The sequence below is a fragment of the Trichoderma citrinoviride genome (assembly GCF_003025115.1).
Source record: "Trichoderma citrinoviride strain TUCIM 6016 unplaced genomic scaffold BBK36scaffold_10, whole genome shotgun sequence".
Lineage (NCBI taxonomy): Eukaryota > Fungi > Ascomycota > Sordariomycetes > Hypocreales > Hypocreaceae > Trichoderma > Trichoderma citrinoviride.
The window spans coordinates 853840-871400 of NW_020194718.1; the positions used below are offsets into that span (position 1 = coordinate 853840).

Here is a 17561-nt window from a genome sequence, read left to right on the forward strand (position 1 = left end):
CCGGCTGATTGATGATGGTGACTCTTTTACCTTGATATCAATGTGGGCATGATTCATGGATGGGCACTTGGACTGTCTAACGCTTGGGGCTATGCTTGAAGCATCCAAGCCAAAGGGACTTTGCGGAGACGAGCATCTCCAGTATTTACGGAGCAGCAGTGCGAGAAGCTGATCTGCAGGTCCAAGGTATCTGTTTGCCTATTCCGTATGTACTTCGTATCATTGTTGCATGTATGTCCGGCTTGATAGGAGGAGCTACGGAGTACGGAGTAAATATCAGGTGTAATACAATTGTTGGTACCCGGTATACATAAGGCAAGGTACGACATGCCGTGGGCTGGCCCGGAGCGAGTCAATGCTGCGATCTTCGGCTCTGGGGGAAACGCGGAAGAGGGATGGATGGTAACGAGCGAATGAGGAAGCAATTGTAAAGAGAAGGCGAGGGACAGTGACGGATCAAGTAAAGCAAGAAAGATAGAAAAGGAAACAAAGAAAAAGAGGCCCATCAAGGCCCCTGTGATGCCTGATCCGTTCGGCGCTTTATTGACAGATAAGAACGGCCATTGATCCTCCGCGAGGTCCAGCAGTCGGAGGGAAAGGGAACGGCAAAAGGGCCTCACCGTCTTCTCTCTTCTTCGCTTCCCTTTTCTGCATCTTCTCGTGACTTTCCTCACCAGATCTAGCCCCTTCCCAATCCCTCGCGAGTGGCCTGATCTGCCGACAGGACGAATATAAGACGGACTGCGTTCGCTCCTGGTCCGCTGCCGGTGAGGGCTTCAACGTTTTTAGCGCTATCACGGCTGCCGGGCTGCCCCACGACAGATCCGCCACGGACAGCCATTCACGGGCCTGGAGAGGCGACCGTCATCTGAAAATTTCTTGGGGGCTGCTCGAGGATTTCGAAGCTACTTCAATCGCGGCCGTCCGGGCTGGCGTCGGTTCAAATTTCTTGGGGCGGGCTGCGGCTTGTGCGAGCGAGATCCAGGCGCCAGTGATCCGTTCTTGTACTTGTTCTTTTCCTTCTCTTCTTCTTCTTCTTCTTCTTCTTCTCCTCTTTCTTCTAGTCATCGATTCTTCGTCTCGTCTCTTCTTGTTTTGTTTCCAGCCATCGATCGAGGGAGACGCTTGCTTTCTCGAGGCTCTGCTGCCGAGCATCTCACCCCCCAGCCAGTCCCTCTTCAGCGCAACTATCGCGGCCCGCCATGGCCTCCCGGCTGGTCCTCGCCCGCGGGGCTTCCCTTCGCCCCTCGCTCGCCGTGGCCCGACACGAAGCGCGGCTTTGCGCGCCTCGCCTGTCTTCAGGTTGCGTGTCTGCCCGCAGCCTCGCCTACTCTGCCAATGCGGCCGCCGACGTGCGCCGCGGCGACCGGCGACAGGCCTTTGAGGCGCTGCAGGACGACCCGACTTACAAGGAGATGCGCGAGATCCGCGCGGCCAACAAGCTGCCGTGGAAGGACTTCAGCGCCCGCCACATCGGCCCGCGCGACGACGAGATCGAGCAGATGCTCAAGGCCCTGGGCCCCGGCGCCGAGACGCTCGACGCCTTCGTGTCGCAGGTGATCCCGGCCGACGTGCTGGACCCCCCGAAGAAGACGATCCAGTCGCACGTCTTCAGCGAGTCGGGCATCGTCAAGGCCTTCAAGAACATGAACGCCCACAACGACGTCCGCGTCTGGATGAACGGCGGCGGCTACTACCCCGTCGAGATCCCCGCCGTCATCAAGCGCAACGTGCTCGAGAACCCGGCCTGGTACACCAGCTACACGCCCTACCAGCCCGAGATCAGCCAGGGCCGCCTCGAGTCGCTGCTCAACTTCCAGACCATGGTGTCCGACCTGACGGGCCTGCCCGTGGCCAATGCCAGCTTGCTCGACGAGGGAACCGCCGCCAGCGAGGCCATGACCATGTCCCTGACCAGCCTGCCCGCCTCGAGGCAGAAGCGGCCCGGCAAGACGTACGTGGTGTCTCACCTGGTGCACGACGCCACCATCCGGGTCATGCACGGCAGAGCTGAGGGATTCGGCATCCACATCCAGGTGCTGGACCTGGCGGCGCCCGATGCGCAGGACAAGATCAAGGCCCTCGGCGACGACCTGATTGGCGTCATGGTCCAGTATCCCGACTCCAACGGAGGCGTCTCCGACTTCCGCGGGCTCGCTGAGCTTGCCCACGCGCAGGGCACGCTGCTGAGCGCCGCCACCGATCTCTCCAACCTGACTCTCCTGACGCCTCCCGGCGAGTGGGGTGCGGACATTGCCTTTGGAAACGCCCAGCGCTTCGGCGTTCCTCTGGGCTACGGAGGACCCCATGCCGCCTTCATGGCTGTTCAGGAGGGCAGCAAGCGACGTCTGCCGGGCCGCCTCATTGGTGTGTCCAAGGACCGCCGAGGAGACAAGGCCCTCCGTCTGGCTCTGCAGACCCGAGAGCAGCACATTCGACGGGAAAAGGCCACGAGCAACGTCTGCACTGCGCAGGCTCTCCTGGCCAACATGTCGGCCATGTATGCCATCTACCACGGCCCCGAGCAGCTGCGGGAGATGGCCGTCAACAACCTCCGCCACGCCCGCATGATCCAGGCTGCCGCCCGGCACTACGGCCTCAACGTCTCGACCCGCTCCGTCGACGCCGACGGCAAGGTCCTCTCCGACACCGTCTCCCTCCACTTTGACGACCCCGTCGTCTGCCGCGCCCTGCGTCGCGAGCTGATGGATCAGGGCATCAGCAGCGGCAAGGCCTGGCAGCCCAACGAGATTGTCCTGGCCGTCCCCACCACCTTCACCCTCAAGCTCTACGTCCGCATCGTCAAGGCCTTCCAGACGGTTGCCTACAAGAACCACAGCGACGGCGACCTCGATGTCTCCGCCAAGTACTGGAAGGAGGGCTTCGCGCAGTCCTCGGAAGAGCTCATCAAGAGCCTCCCGGCGTCTGTTCGACGAGAGTCCAAGTTCCTGACGCACCCGGTCTTCAACTCCCACCACAGCGAGACGGAGATGCTGCGCTACATGTACCACCTCCAGTCCAAGGACCTGTCCCTGGTCCACTCCATGATCCCTCTCGGCTCTTGCACCATGAAGCTCAACGGCACCACCCAGATGGAGCTCATTGGCCTGGAGAACGTGTCCAACATCCACCCTCACGCGCCTTACAGCTGCACCAAGGGCTACCAGCGACTGTTCGATGCCACCTCTGCCCAGCTGGCTGCCCTGACTGGCATGGACGCCACGTCCCTGCAGCCCAACTCGGGTGCTCAGGGTGAGTTTGCCGGTCTCCGCGCCATCCGCAAGTACCACGAGCAGCAGCCCGGCAGCAAGCGTGACATCTGCCTGATCCCCGTGTCCGCCCACGGCACCAACCCTGCGTCCGCCGCCATGGTCGGCATGCGCGTCGTGCCCGTCAAGTGCGACACCAAGACGGGCAACCTCGACCTGGAGGATCTCGAAGCCAAGTGCAAGAAGCACGCTGCCGAGCTGGGCGCCATCATGATCACGTACCCCAGCACGTACGGTGTCTTTGAGCCCCAGGTCCGCAAGGTGTGCGACATTGTCCACCAGTACGGCGGCCTCGTCTACATGGACGGCGCCAACATGAACGCCCAGATCGGGCTCACGTCACCCGGCGCCCTGGGGGCCGACGTCTGCCACCTGAACTTGCACAAGACGTTCTGCATCCCCCACGGCGGTGGTGGCCCCGGCATCGGCCCCATCTGCGTCAAGAAGCATCTCGTCCCCTACCTGCCTCACAAGAGCACGCAGACGCCCGTCTCCAGCGCCCACTTTGGCAGCGCCAGCATTGTCCCCATCAGCTGGTCGTACATCTCCACCATGGGTATGTTTACAACTTTGCCGTTTTATTACTTGTTGAATCATCCTTAGCTAACGATATACCTGTCACAGGCGATGCCGGTCTGCGCAAGGCCACCACCGTCGCCCTCCTCAACGCCAACTACCTCCTGACGCGCCTCAAGGACCACTACCCCATCCTCTACACCAACGACAAGGGCCGCTGCGCGCACGAGTTCATCGTCGACGCCCGCCCCTTCCAGAAGACGGCGGGCATCGAGGCCATCGACATCGCCAAGCGCCTGCAGGACTACGGCTTCCACGCGCCCACCATGAGCTGGCCCGTGCCCAACACGCTCATGATTGAGCCGACGGAGAGCGAGAGCAAGGAGGAGCTGGACCGCTTCGTGGACGCCATGATTAGCATCCGCAACGAGATCCGCGAGATCGAGGAGGGCAAGCAGCCGCGCCAGGGCAACGTGCTCAAGAACGCGCCGCATCCCCAGCGGGACCTGATCCTGGGCGACGCCGAGGGCAAGTGGGACAGGCCCTACTCGCGCGAGAAGGCGGCATACCCGCTGCCGTATCTCTTGGAGAAGAAGTTTTGGCCGACGGTTGGTCGTGTGGACGATAGTGAGTTTTTACTTTTCTTTTGCCCCTTTTATTACCTCTGCTTCTGAGAATGAGAGAGAGAGAGAGAGAGAGTGTGTGTGTGCTAACTGACACCCCTTCAACAGCCTATGGCGACACCAACCTGTTCTGCACATGCCCCCCCGTGGAGGACACCACCGGGTCAGCTTAAAACCAACGTCTCTTGTCGAAGCTTTCTCAGCGTACGACATTCTTCATTCTTTGAATATTTCAGCATCTCGTAAATAGACAATTCCTGGCCAAAAAAGGTGGGAACACTTGATAAAAAATTGGGACGGGGGGAAAGGGAGTAAACCACAGTTCAACATGGTTTGATATTTCAACAACAACATTCAGATTCATAGTCACGGCGCATTAGCGGGGTTTGTAAAACTTTGTTCAAAAAGAGAGAGAGACAGATATCGCATGGGATTTGGGGGGTTTTACGTTTATTTAACATGGTTATATAGGATGGAAGCGCCGGCTAATCTCAACATTGGGACATAAGGGATGATGTGAGAGATAGGTTTTGACAATTTTGATTTTTTGGTTATTTTATTAGATGATGGCGATGGTGATGGGGATTGAAGGGGGTGATTTGTTATTCAGCAATAACAAGAGAATCAGTTGAACAACCCAAGGAGATCAAATGTGCAATCTACCCCTGTGTGTGTCTGGTCATGGTAAGAGATGAGGTTCACGCTTCTTGGTTCACCAACTATAGCCTTCGACCGAGAGATGACAATTATTATATTACGGGCTTCAATCGAGGAGTGATAATTATTATCATTACTTGCTAGAATATATCCATCGTGTTTGTACAACCAAGATTCCGTCAATCATCGTCTCTAAAAGTCGAGCTTCACACATTACCCACCCTTTTCTAGCAATACACCGCCAGCTACACATCCATGAAGAAGACAAAGATTCTTTATAACTCTGCTGGTGCGGATAGACGCGTGCGGTGTATGTCCACTCACTCTCGTACATCGTCAGAGGGGATAATCACTCTTAGCGAACGCCCCAGCCTACTGGCAACGACAGCCCTATGGTCTCTCGGATCTGCTAGGGCAATAAACGTCCTCTCGTATCGTATGTTCGTAGGGCTCTGCTCTGCCAAGCTGATGGGGGACACCAGGAGGGGCTCCGAGGATAGCGATGTGGGTGATACCAGCGTGGGCGAGACTAGCGTGGGCGAGACCAACGTGGGCGACACCAGCGTGGCATCCGAATTGGCATGTTTCCTGCCCGGAGACGCCAACAGAAGAGACCCAGAAGCGGACTGTGTCAGGAGCCAAATGTGCGGCTTCTTGACCTCCTCTGAATCGTGATCCTTGACTTCGTCTGAATCATGCTTCTTGATTTCCTCCGAGTCATCGACAGTCAGTGTAATAGCGGTGTCGACCGATGGATGCCTGTCTGCGTCCCCAAGGAGGCCAGGTGGCTCTGCATCCTCCTTCTCTGCTTCCCCCTCTTCGCTGCTCTCTCTCTCACGCCTCGCATTTCGGTGGCGTCGATATACCATGCAGACGGTGAGCCCCAATGTGTACACTGTCAGCATGACTAGGATAGGGATAACAACAGGTGCTGCCCAGCGACGGGAGGGATGTCGTGACTGGTTCTTTGGTCAATATCCTGACGCTCATAGGGATAGCAGCAATCCAAAACTCACATGTTCTTTTAGCCTCCAAGGCGGAGACGTCGTCCAGTTTGAGCGAGCATCTTGTGAAGACGAGAGCCATAGCGTGTATAACTCATCACTCAAGTGGTTCGGTGTCCATGAACAGGTTGAATTTGCGGTGTCTATACCATCTGAAGGAGCCAATTGACGTGAGTAGGAGTGCCATCGTCCGAATGAGCTCGCAATACGCACCTGTCAGATTTGACACCAACTCATATACAACATCGCCGTCTCTAGGATATGTAATCTTGAATAGCCCAAGCTCTGGTGAACGAGCCTCATCGAGCGACTCGTTCCACTTAATCGTAAACAAATGGCCGTTTGATATACTGTCGTTCCATTCTTCATTCAGAAATCGTATACCAATCCCCTCGGCGACAGGTCCAGTGAGGCTATCCGGTCTATGGCTCATACTGCGGATCTTCTATGGTCATGTCGCGAAGAGACCTCAGCTACCGTAAAAGAAGCCGTGGAAGCCGGTAGGTTTTGTTTGAGGAGGCAATATTTACCAGTTTTGTTCTGCAATGCGAGCAAGCACCAGGTACCCGAGCTGGAACTGGCTGGAACATGATACGTAGCTGGAGAAAACAGGAAGCCCGGCTTTAAAGTAATGATCTTCACTGCAGCGGCCGCTGAAAGGCTAGAAATAGGAGAATGGCTGGCGCACAAGACGTCTCAGTCGGCAAGGGAGAACCACTGCGCATCCAGCCACGGAGTTGGGGCGTCAAGTGCCGAAAGGGGGGTGTCGACTGAGAACGGCGTCGCCGACTGGGTGATAGTATCGTGAAAAGAGCAAAAGAACAAGATGGAGCGCACAGATCGAGCGGCACAAAGCGCTTCTCTGGTTGGACAAGGTCACGATGGTATCTCATCGCTTGTTAGCTCCATCTAAAGAGACACGGGTCATTTCACGATGGCTTCGCTGGCATGCCCGACTAGAGTCAGTAGCATATGTGCCGCGAGGTACCTAAGGGGCTCGAATCAGTGGTGCTGCCACTGGGCCAACCGTAGGGACATCTGTCCATGAGCTTTCACGATGCATCCAGGCTACTCTTCCCGCACAGAAACACTGAAAGCCATCTGTCGCAGCATTGACAAAGAGAATGGAGAGAAGCAGCGCCCTATAGAGCAACACAAGGCTGAGAGTTGTCGTTGATGCGGACTGTTCCACCGTTGTTCTCGAGGATCGAGATGCTTGACTCCGAATCTCGTATCAAGTATAAGGATCTTCGCCGTCTTGCGTCAGGATGAACAATGAGCTGCCCAGAGTCGGGTAAAGGATGTTGGAACAAGAGGCTGAGGGCGCATCAAGACACCAGATGAGCGACCTGACTCTGGGCATCTGGAGCAACGCGGCTTTCCTCGAGAGCGCATGAGAGTGAAGACCATCATCTGGTATGCAGTGGCAACATTCCAGAGCAGTCAAGCGCTGGCTTGGGGATGAGACACGGCGAATGAAGAGGGACCGTTTGAGCACTTGAATGGGGGTGTGTGAAGCAGAAACAGCTGCTTCTTGACCGTGGCAGTGATGGTATCTTTGAAGCAAAGAGGGCAGAGATGACAAGAAGAAGAGTTAAGCCTGGAGGTTCTAGATCTCGTATCACGCAGCTCACGTGCTGGCGGAATCGAGCGGTGCCTTCCCCGTCTGTCTGTCTGTCGACGTCGAGGAAGGAGGCTACCCCACAGCGACGCAACGCACCTGCCGAGCAGCACGGCAGCTGGTGTGGGGCTGCTACTACTAGTAGTAGTGCTAGTGCTAATCGACAAGAGTTGGCAAGGACGTTCGTTGCATGTGCTTTTGGCATCAGATTCTGGCGGGGCATCCTGACTTCATGTTCCTCCGTCAACATCAACATCGCCAGCCAGCTTCAAGTGTCCAACTGCGCAAGTCACCATTCGCCACATGTCAAGGCGGCGTTGATGCCGTGACAGCAACAGCCACCTGGACTAAGACGTCGACATCCAGATAACCCGGATACGACTGGCGGCCCAGTCTTGAAGCCGACTCCCAATCCGACACGGACGCGTATCAGCCCGCGAGACAATCATTACGAATCCAAGGCATCTTCCCCACATTCTCCAGCAAGACCCTGCCCACGAATCGGGCTTGGGGTCGACCCTTTGCCTCCTCTTCCTCACAACTCCTCCCGGATCCTCGGCATCGTGAAGTCCGGGCCCAATGGCTTCCAAGACGGGCCCCGGCGGCGCAGCTACCTATGCCGACTGCGTCGATTCGCTGCGCAACTCGCTCAAATTCCTCGAGGCGTCCGTGGACACGATTGATCGTGGCGTATCCGACTTCCCTCGCCTCATGACCGTCCTCAAGACAGTCCGAGTATGTGCTTCCCCCCCTCTTGCCCGGCTTGCAATCAATGCAATGCACTGTACATCGTCGTTGACCTGGCCAACCCCTCTGCTTCCATCCCCTGTAGCACTACGAGCTCATTCCCCAACCCACGCTCGCTGCGGCAGAGGCTTCCCTGCGCGACGAGATTGGGCCCTACATCGCATTTCTCCTCAGCCGTGCCGATGCTCAGGTTGAGCGCCAAGAACGCCGCATCGAGACGCTCAAGGCTCGCGCGGAGCTGCAACAAGGACGGCTTGCCAGGTCTGACGACCCGATGCGCGGCGTACCAAAGCCGTCTACAAAGAGCCGGCAGCTCCGTGGCGAAGACAAGTTGCGCGCCCGGATTGTGCGCCAGCGCAAGGAAGCTCTGCGATATGGCATTGAGAGATTGGAGCTGGAAGTGCTCCAGAAGGAAAGAGAGCTGAGAAAGCGTCTGGACAGCCGATAACGAGGTGCTTGGCATATACGACACAACATCCCGTGACAATCTGAAGGTGGCTATCTTGGTTGGGCGAGCGAAAGACTGCCCTCTCCCTTGGATAAACGAACGACAAGAGACACCACCACGATTTGCCGTGGCACTCCCTCTAGCCTCTACAACCACCACGACGCCCGGCAAGATCGGCTTTCACGATGCCTTCATCTCCGCGAAAATCTTGCCCGCATACCGGCCTGATGAGCAGTGTCTGCCCTCCGATTGCGCTTTGGCCAAACCCGCCTCCTGCGCGCTCGCGTCACTGGGGGGCGAGCCACCATGTCTCGCCCTGTCAGCTTGTGAGGACATGGATTGGGCGCAATCCTCCCTTGTTTCGAAAGGGTTCGGTCTGGGCCTTTCGTGTGCTTGTAGCCCGGACGGAGTACGCTCTTGCGTAGTATTGTCCTTGTTTGGATGAATAGACTGCAATTACCACACCTCCGTGCATGCCTCGTGAGCTTCCGGATTTGGAAATAAGTATGGTCGTGATTGGAAGTCATTGCATTCTCGTCATGTCTCCCTCGGGTTGGGCAACGCCAATGTTGCCCCCCTTGACTACGCCGTACATAATCTGCCTAGAGGTATTCTCTTGTCGCGAAGCTCTGTTCCTGAGGAAAGTGTGATGAGCTCAAAGTCCGCTCCTTTTTCACCATGGTACGCAGCGTGATATCTCCTAGAGCCTACGATCATAGCACATTCGTTACCTTGTCAAAGAACGGACACTTGGCTATACCTTTTCACAATAATGGAAGCTTCGTAGTGCAAGAAGAAAAATCAGGTATCATTTCAAGCTTTCATTCCAACAGCAACTCCCCCCTCCCCCCCCGAAAATCGCATTGTACGGGGCAGACTTTGACCCCCCTTTGACCTTACTTTTTCTACCTACCAACAAGAAGAAGAAAACAGCGCCCAGTTTTCGATTCTGCCCTTTCTTTTTTGCTTTTCTTACTTTTTTCGCCTGCAAATTCCTGGAGTTGTGCAGGGGGGGCGAAAATTTCCCCGTACGTGCAGTTAATATCCTTGCCTCCCTGTCTGCCTGGTCCACGCTCCCGCCATAGAAGAGAAGAAACAAGGAAAAGAAAAGAACAACAATCGTAGCCTGGAAAAGCGGGCTGAAGAGAAGAAGTAACCGCGCCTCGCTGCTCTCTTGATAACTCCTCGTCCAGATGAGGGGAGCCCGGATAGAGGCGGGAGAAGGATGCAGCAGGGAATGGCAACGGAATAAGAAGGGGTGAAAATACACAAGGGACAAGAAGAAAAGGGTCTCATACGTCAAATACTAAAATGAACAAAAGAAGAGCAAAAATGGTGAATCAGCATTGAAAAATAAAAGAAAACAGAGACAAGAGCCCCAAAAGAAGGGGTTCTTCTGACGCATTGCCCATTCAGTAAGGCCGGTCTCTGGTAATTGGTCTCGTCCAAATATACTCCATCCAATATATATCCCTAACCCGATTGCGCAAAAAATTCCCGGGAGTCGTGACTCTAGGCGTGAACAAAAAACAACCAACGCAGCATCAAAGGGCGGTAAAAGAGAGCGGAAGAGCGGGAGAGTAGGAGGAAGGGAGAATAGTTCAAGAGGGAAATGTAAAAATGGCAGCTCGGACCGGTCGGTGTTTTGCCAGCCCCATCCAGAGACCGCTCGCATCGTGCAACCAGGGTGGTTTCATTTCCTCTGTAAGGCACTTCCCGCTCGATTTCTTCGTCGTAGCTCATAACAAAATGAGATAATTGCTGGGTGCGATTCCCGTCTCTCCAGTTTCTTTCCGCGCTTGCCACCATCGTCCACTGACATCGGACACTTCCAGGATCTCGTGCTTCGCGAAGGAGATTTCGTTCGCGTCGTCGGGGTTGGCTTCGTAACTGTATATCGCCTTTGCTCGGTATGGGTACTCGGTGGGTGGCACCACCTCGGCGTCGGGGCCAGTCACCTTGATTTGCGCTGGCCCAGTGCCTCCAAAGCCGGGCACGTTGGAACCGCGTCCGCCACCGACCTGGGAGGCGCCGCCAACAGGCGAAGGGTTTTCGAAGCCATTGAGCTGCGCAGAGGTGTACATTTGAGGCGGCTGGACCGAATTGGACGTCTCGGGACGTCCCATGCCTCCGCCAAAGTTGCTCATGGTTTGTCGCCCCATGGTAGCAGACTCCTTGGTCAGAGCAAAGGAATCCAGGAAAGCACGGGGTGTAGCGGAAGGCGTAGATCCGAAATACAAAGTCCACACGAGCTATGCGAGCGGTACATGTTAGCATACGCGCAAAACGAGAACGTAATCTCCTCCTCAGGGCAAGTTCCAGTCCGAATTGGGACAACGTACCACAACCATGGAGAGAAGGATGAAGCCCGCAGCCGCAGCCTCTCTCGCGCCGCTCTTGGAGTACACCAGCGAATTGACCGACGACGTCACCAGCACCATGCCTCCAGCAGTATAGCCCGTAATCGCCACATGGTAAGTCTGGATCGTGTCGCTGCCGACGACGTAGAAGATGCCGATGATGAGGAAGAAGCTGTATATGCTTGCCCACCAAGCGAACTTGGGGAACGGGTCTTCGGGAGTTTCCTGGATCTGGCCGATGACACAACCGACAATGGTGATAAGCCACGCAAGCTAGGGCTACAAGTTAGCTCTGACGCTTACCACTTTGACGCAAAGCCGTCAGCGAGAAAGGGGGGAGGCGGCGGGACGGAACGCACAAACGCAATGGACGTGGTGGCGAGCGCAAACGGATCGCCCAAGATGTTGCCCGACTGAAAGCCTCGTCGTCTGTAGATGTTGGAGTTGTCCATTTTGTGAAGTGACGGCGAAGTGACCGAGTAGGGGGGCATAAGAGAAGTAGCCAGCTTGTCGGTTTGGGGGGCGAGCGGCCGGGATGCGACAGTCGACGCCGCGATTGGGTGCGCTCAAGGCAAAGTGTGTCGTCGAGAGGCGCGCCGATTGTCGATCGGACGGAGGATTTCAGGAAAAGAGACGTGTTTTGATTTTTTTGGTTGTTGGAATCCGCGTAGCTGGTGTCCGGCACAGCCGAAGGGAGAACGAGTGAAAGAGAAGAGAAGAAGAAAAAGAAGGGAAATGCGACCGCGACTGAGGGTCTCGCGTCGTTCGCTGGATCGTCAAGATGGAGACTGAAAGAAAGAAGAGAAGAAAAATGGAGGATGTCGGTTGCAGGATGGAGAAAGGGAACGGACTGTCAGGTCAGGTAGGGGGAGGAAGAGAAAACTAAACGGCTCCGGGCGAGATGCGGCCGGTGGAGTTGGTGCGACGGGGGCAGAAAAATACAGGCAAAAATACAGACAGCTGTGGATTGGATGTTTCGCAGCAGATCCGCACAGAATTCCTGGGCACGGCGCTTGTGGCTGGAGGGATTGATTGACTGATGAGAGGAAAGGAGAGCAGACGCGGCGGCGGTGCGAGTCCCCGGCGGCGAGGCTGTTCCTGTCCGGTCCCTGGTTTGTGCAGTGTTTTTCGCGAGGAAACAAGGAGAGGAGAGAAGTGAGGAGTTGGTGAGGGTGAGAGGAGAAGATAGAGACAGACACTGGCAGAGAGGCGTGCAGGAGGATTGGAGGAGAGAGGTACGCGCAGAGTACTTGACGTGGGCGACTGCGCAAGCTGCATTGATCCAATGCAACCACTGGGGCGGCGCCAGCTAGCGGCCTGTGCCTGGGCCTCTAGGCGCAAGTCCAGCACCCACTCGTGCCTGGGCCGTGGCGGGTGGGGAGCCCTGTGCGCTGGGGCTAAGCAATAAACGAGGTACCGGGCAGGTACCGGCCATCAGCGCGGGACACACAGGCAACGCAATTCGTGTTGCGCCTGTAAGATACGGGAGGAGTCCGCAGCCCCGTAACGCTTCGCCAGCCGGGATGAGGCCTGGGCTCGCGGTTAGTACAGGGTCTGGAGCTGCAGTCGATGCGGCAGGGTTGCCTGTTAGTAGTGCCAGTGTCCCGGTGCTCTGCAGGATGCGGTCGTGTCGTATCGAGGCTGTGCGAAATGAAGGGCTCAGCAAGCATCATGGAGGCTCAGGTCGGATGCCGTCCAGCGCAGGTACGGACTACTTGGTGGTACATGCACGCGTGAGCTAAGTCTGGGAGCTACAGACATGGAGCCTGATGAGTAACGCAGTCAACAGCCTTGACAGTGGAGGACGCTGCGCGTTTCGACGTCGATGGCATCCATCTTCATACCACAAGGCATCTTCTAGTCTACCATCTCGCTCTCTTCTTATCTTGATAGCCTCTCTTTCTTTTCGAATTCTTGATGACATGAGATACTATGCCGGTACCAAAGTCCATCACGTCTCCCGATGACGCGCCACGAGAATACTACACGGACATCAGCCTGGGACAGGAATGACAGCGCATGGAGGCTCTCCCGTCTCGAAGCTGTCGCCGTTCCCAGGAATGCACCCCACGATTGCTTCAACGCGACAATCGCCCTCCCGCGTCCGTCTGTCGTCATTCGCTTCTCCACCAGACGTTAGATCCGCCTTCCACGTTACGCACTGCATGCACACCAGCGAAACGCCGGGGAAAGGACGCTGCGGATTGGGTTTGAGAGGTTCGCGCACGTCGCCTGCATCATATGCCCTGCCAACCGACATCCAAGTGCCGACTATCCATGAGACGAGGCTTATACTTGTACAAGTAAGGTTGCAGCACATGCGAGTATTACACTAAAAACAGTTGGACGAAGACACCTGTGCTCCGTGTTCCGTCCCGATAGTAATCGTCGATACTCTCCCGCGCTTCCGAGGGGTTTCCATGTTACTATCCTCCTCCTCATCGCACGCTCAATGACACCCTCTCTGTCTCTTCACCCGTTCCCTCCAATCGGGCGCTGGCCATGGCCATGGCAAGATGGTTTGAGATTCGGCACTAGACTAACAGGAACAGGCTCACGACTCGACGGCGACCCTGGCAATCTGGTCCAGCAGAATGCAGGGGAGTCGTGCGCCTCCTCCACACCGAGTTTCATGCTTCGTCTGGGCAGCCCCACCGAACACGGGTCTGCAGACATGGAAGAACCATCAGCCAATAAAGTCCAGGCCTTGGACTGCTCAGCGAGTGTACTTGTGCGGAGTGCAGACGGCACATTGATACTAAATCTCACCAGCACGGCCTTTCGAGAAGATGGGCGTGATATGAAGATGACCTGTGCACAGATAGTACGAGTCACCATAGAATCGGATGCCCAGAAACTGCAACGGTAATCTTCCCGCAGCCGTTGAGCTGTTTCTTACTGGCCAGCAGACTGTTTGATGGCACCGAATGGCTGGCCCGGAGTGCCGCATGCCTTGGGCGGCTCCCTAATACCTAGTAGTTTGATGCGCGGAGAATGTCGTGCATCCATTACTCTCCTCAGTTGACGCAGCGGCAGTCGTGGGGCGGCCGTGGCTGGACAGGTTCCAGTGACTGCCACCCAACTGCACTATCTATGGCACGGAGCAGATTTGCATGAGACTGTCGTGCTGCGCGGCCTGTGTTCCGGCTTACAGGCGCTTGAGCTGGAGTATTCCGAGGAGTCATTGGGCGCTTCGTCAGAAAGACGTACTATATCGATATACTCAGCTGCATTGTCAGCATTGTAGTGGCACACGATGCTCGTGGTGTAGTATCGTATGCATCCGATGTGAGACAAGCACGCGATTCGCGACGCAAGGACGTGATATCAACGCTTCGATAACAACATAAGCCTACAAGTATGGGCCATGCCATCCCTGACCGAATGCCACTATTGGTGATGTTGTCACAGTCAATATGTTACTCTTGAATATACTCGTACGCCAGTCTCATAAGGTTTATCAATTACCACCTTCTCAAGTTCATCACATCCGAATCGCCAATACACCTATGATGCTTACTACAGAGTCATGCCGGGTATATCTTGAAAACAGTGATGCTTTCACAAGAAATGGATAGCAAGCAAGAATCAAATACTTTTCAATAATTTCATCACTAAGTAACATCGTCAGCGGTTCTTCTTCCTCTGCGCAGAGGAAACAGCACTTCACAGTCATCAAGCAACTTCAAAACTCGCATCGTCGAAATTGAAACTGGCCCAGTCTCCATCGTACCCCTGACTAGACCCGTTTGGCGGCCTCTCTTGCAATGAATTCAAGGTTTTTTTAGCAAGCGGGAACTGAGGGTACGTACCGCCCCGCCAGTCTCATTGGCTGCTGATCAGGCACGTGCTAAAAAAGTGGAGAATTTTCCGGCTTTTTCCTTTTCAGACAAGGTTTCAAAGGAGTTGCCCTTGGCCGAAGGTTGAACCTTTGGTCAGAAAGCAAGACGCCACAAGTTATTGTCCTTGGCAGAAGACGTCTTTTCTTTGGTTTCCGATTTTCCTTATGTTGTTGGTGGGTGAGAGAGTTGTGATTTTTTCGCTGGGCTTGAGAAGTTACCTTATGTGTATCACGCGGCCGTTCAATCTGGGTCAGTCGGCAGAGGATACGGGAGGTCTCCTAATAGTCGTAACTATGGTAGGAAGCCTTTGATTATGCCATAGGGTCTCTCAACTTCAAGTTGTCTGACTTGACGAAACGCGAATACAGACGTGATGCGTCATGAGTTTGAAGGCTTCTCAGGATTGAGGAGAGGTTTGTTGCTTCACCTTTGCTTGTTCGTGTTTTAGTGTGGCAGCGTGACAGGTTGCGCTCTTATGAACCAACAACTGCGAGTTGCAGAGGTTTGAGCCTGGCCAACGTCCTATCGTGTTCAGCTTCGGGATTCCTCGAAGCCGGGCGACGCGGCGGTCTCTAATCTATATGGGGTATCTGTCTTTCATTATGCGTTTCTCTTCGTACCCAGCGTCGCAGCTCTCGTGTCGACTGCTCAGGGTTGAATAGCATGCACTATTTCAACCAGCTCGTTTCATTCTTCGTGCTTCTCCTCCTCAAGTAGTCGCTCTCTTCTCCTCACTTCACGCTCGATCCTCTGGATTCTGCTCTCCGAGTGCGCCAACACTTGAGAGCCCATTACTGCCCCGTTTTCGTACCATGATCGCACAAGCGCCTCGCTTCTACTTCGGAGAGCGGAAATTTCAGCGGTCTGCGCAATCTGCGTGGCTTCAATGGCCTTCATGCGCTTGGTGAGCGAGATCAGGCTTGCGCTGGTGGAAGAGTCGGGAATTGGAATGTCCTTGACGGCGGTGAGGGCGGAGAGCGTGGCGGGGAAGGAGGACGCGGAGGCGAGGACGATGGATTGGACGGCGTCTGAGTCGAGCTGGGACGGGGGTTGCGAGGGGGGAGGCGCGTGGAAGAGGTCTGGATTGGATTTGTCTGCAGATGCGAAGATTGTCAGAAGATGCGCTTGTATGAGGACAGGTGATTAGGCGCGAAGAAGCTGCAACTGACAGATTTTGAGAAGCTCCGCGTAGACGCGAATCTGGGACGTCATTTTGGCAAACCGCCGCTCCAAGGCGTCCATCTTCTGGAGCGCGGACTCATGTTGGTTTTGGCTGGAGAAGGGGGAGGCGCTGGTGCCGTAGAGGAGATGCTCGATTCGCAGGAGGCGCGATTCAAGGAGGGAGATGGTCGCAAGAGTGGTTTTGTCGAGGGGGTCGTCCATTTCCGCCGACATTGTGTGTTGGATGAATCCAGGCCGCGATAGGCTGCGTATCAGGGTGACGATTAGATGCGTTTGCTCTGCGGTTTGCGCGACACGGTTCCGTGAAGCTTGTGAGTAGGTGGGCAGTATGGAAGCAATTCGGATGTGGTTGGTTGCACTATGACGCTTTGGAGGAGAAGCTGCACTGTCGCTTTCGGCTTGGAGCTCCCCGTCCGTTAGCGGGCAGAGGCGGGCTAGTGTCGTGCGCTGTGATTTGTCGATTTTAAGTGCGCTGTTGATGCTCCAGGTCCTTGGAAACAAGATTGAAGCTTCGTATAAGTGAGTACACTGTAAGAAATTACTTGCCTACAATTATAAAGAGTTTGGGCCTGTAATGACTTTAAATTGTAACAAAATGCTCGTTGGGGTATTCATCGTCACCTGGAGGAACAGCTTATGGGGAACGTTCAAGGTACCTAAGTATCGCAATATATCGCCAAGCCTCAGTGTATCAGAACACACGTGCCTCCATGAGTCCAACACCCCAAAGTGCTACATCGATCTCCCGTCTTTACGGAGAGGGTATGGATCGCCATGAGACAGTTTGCCTGGAATACACACACCAGGCATGCTATTATAGTTGTTACCCTCCATGCTTTTGTGCCTGACTGTGGCTTTAGACGACTTCTGCGCTTGAGTAGGCCTTTGGTAGCAATAAGCTTGCCTGTAGCACCAGCACACGAGCCATTGAACGACGACAACACAGACAGGATCTACGCTCTGGAATCTCACCTTCAAACACCAGCCGCATACCTACTCATCGTCGTCGTCCTGCCCAGATGCGTCGGACAGCACACGGAGTGGCGCAATTTGATCGCAATCGGGCTCGGTGTCAGAGAGCCACATGCGCCGGTCGCTGTGATTGGCTGCGGGTGCCGGCCGCCAGGGTCCGGGGCACGCCCCCGCTGTAAAATGCAGTCACTGGCCAGCACAGCGCCTTTCCGCCCCCGTCAGGGCCAATATAGCAGCGGGAGCCGCCATCACCACCGCAATCTTCAACCTCACCTCACCCTCGCCTGGCCGCACGGGCACCCAGCCGCCGCTCGTTCGCC

General features: G+C 55.5%; 5 protein-coding genes across 5 annotated transcripts; 2 read left to right on the forward strand and 3 right to left on the reverse strand.

Annotated features, from left to right (window-relative positions):
• Nucleotides 1-1415: 1415 nt before the first annotated feature.
• Nucleotides 1416-4581, forward strand: BBK36DRAFT_1170430 (glycine decarboxylase-like protein; the record flags this gene model as incomplete). Its single annotated transcript, XM_024895442.1, has 4 exons — nucleotides 1416-2753; nucleotides 2817-3825; nucleotides 3894-4412; nucleotides 4517-4581. The coding sequence occupies 4 exons, from the start codon at nucleotides 1416-1418 to the stop codon at nucleotides 4579-4581; spliced, it is 2931 nt and encodes a 976-aa protein (XP_024748068.1).
• An 804-nt stretch (nucleotides 4582-5385) lies between these two features.
• Nucleotides 5386-6502, reverse strand: BBK36DRAFT_1177319 (hypothetical protein; the record flags this gene model as incomplete). Its single annotated transcript, XM_024896058.1, has 4 exons — nucleotides 5386-5742; nucleotides 5791-6030; nucleotides 6082-6221; nucleotides 6283-6502. 4 exons carry the CDS (start codon nucleotides 6500-6502, stop codon nucleotides 5386-5388), a joined length of 957 nt encoding a protein of 318 aa, XP_024748069.1.
• A 1767-nt stretch (nucleotides 6503-8269) lies between these two features.
• BBK36DRAFT_1170432 (hypothetical protein) lies at nucleotides 8270-8885 on the forward strand (the record flags this gene model as incomplete). The annotated part of the gene is made up of 2 exons (XM_024895443.1): nucleotides 8270-8425; nucleotides 8523-8885. 2 exons carry the CDS (start codon nucleotides 8270-8272, stop codon nucleotides 8883-8885), a joined length of 519 nt encoding a protein of 172 aa, XP_024748070.1.
• A 1739-nt stretch (nucleotides 8886-10624) lies between these two features.
• On the reverse strand, nucleotides 10625-11697 carry BBK36DRAFT_1142689 (hypothetical protein; the record flags this gene model as incomplete). The annotated part of the gene is made up of 3 exons (XM_024893536.1): nucleotides 10625-11137; nucleotides 11228-11518; nucleotides 11605-11697. The coding sequence occupies 3 exons, from the start codon at nucleotides 11695-11697 to the stop codon at nucleotides 10625-10627; spliced, it is 897 nt and encodes a 298-aa protein (XP_024748071.1).
• Nucleotides 11698-15828: 4131 nt separating this feature from the next.
• BBK36DRAFT_1096724 (hypothetical protein) lies at nucleotides 15829-16470 on the reverse strand (the record flags this gene model as incomplete). Its single annotated transcript, XM_024889094.1, has 2 exons — nucleotides 15829-16181; nucleotides 16257-16470. Coding segments are annotated over 2 exons (567 nt in total), but the record flags the coding sequence as incomplete, so codon positions are not given.
• Nucleotides 16471-17561: the final 1091 nt, after the last annotated feature.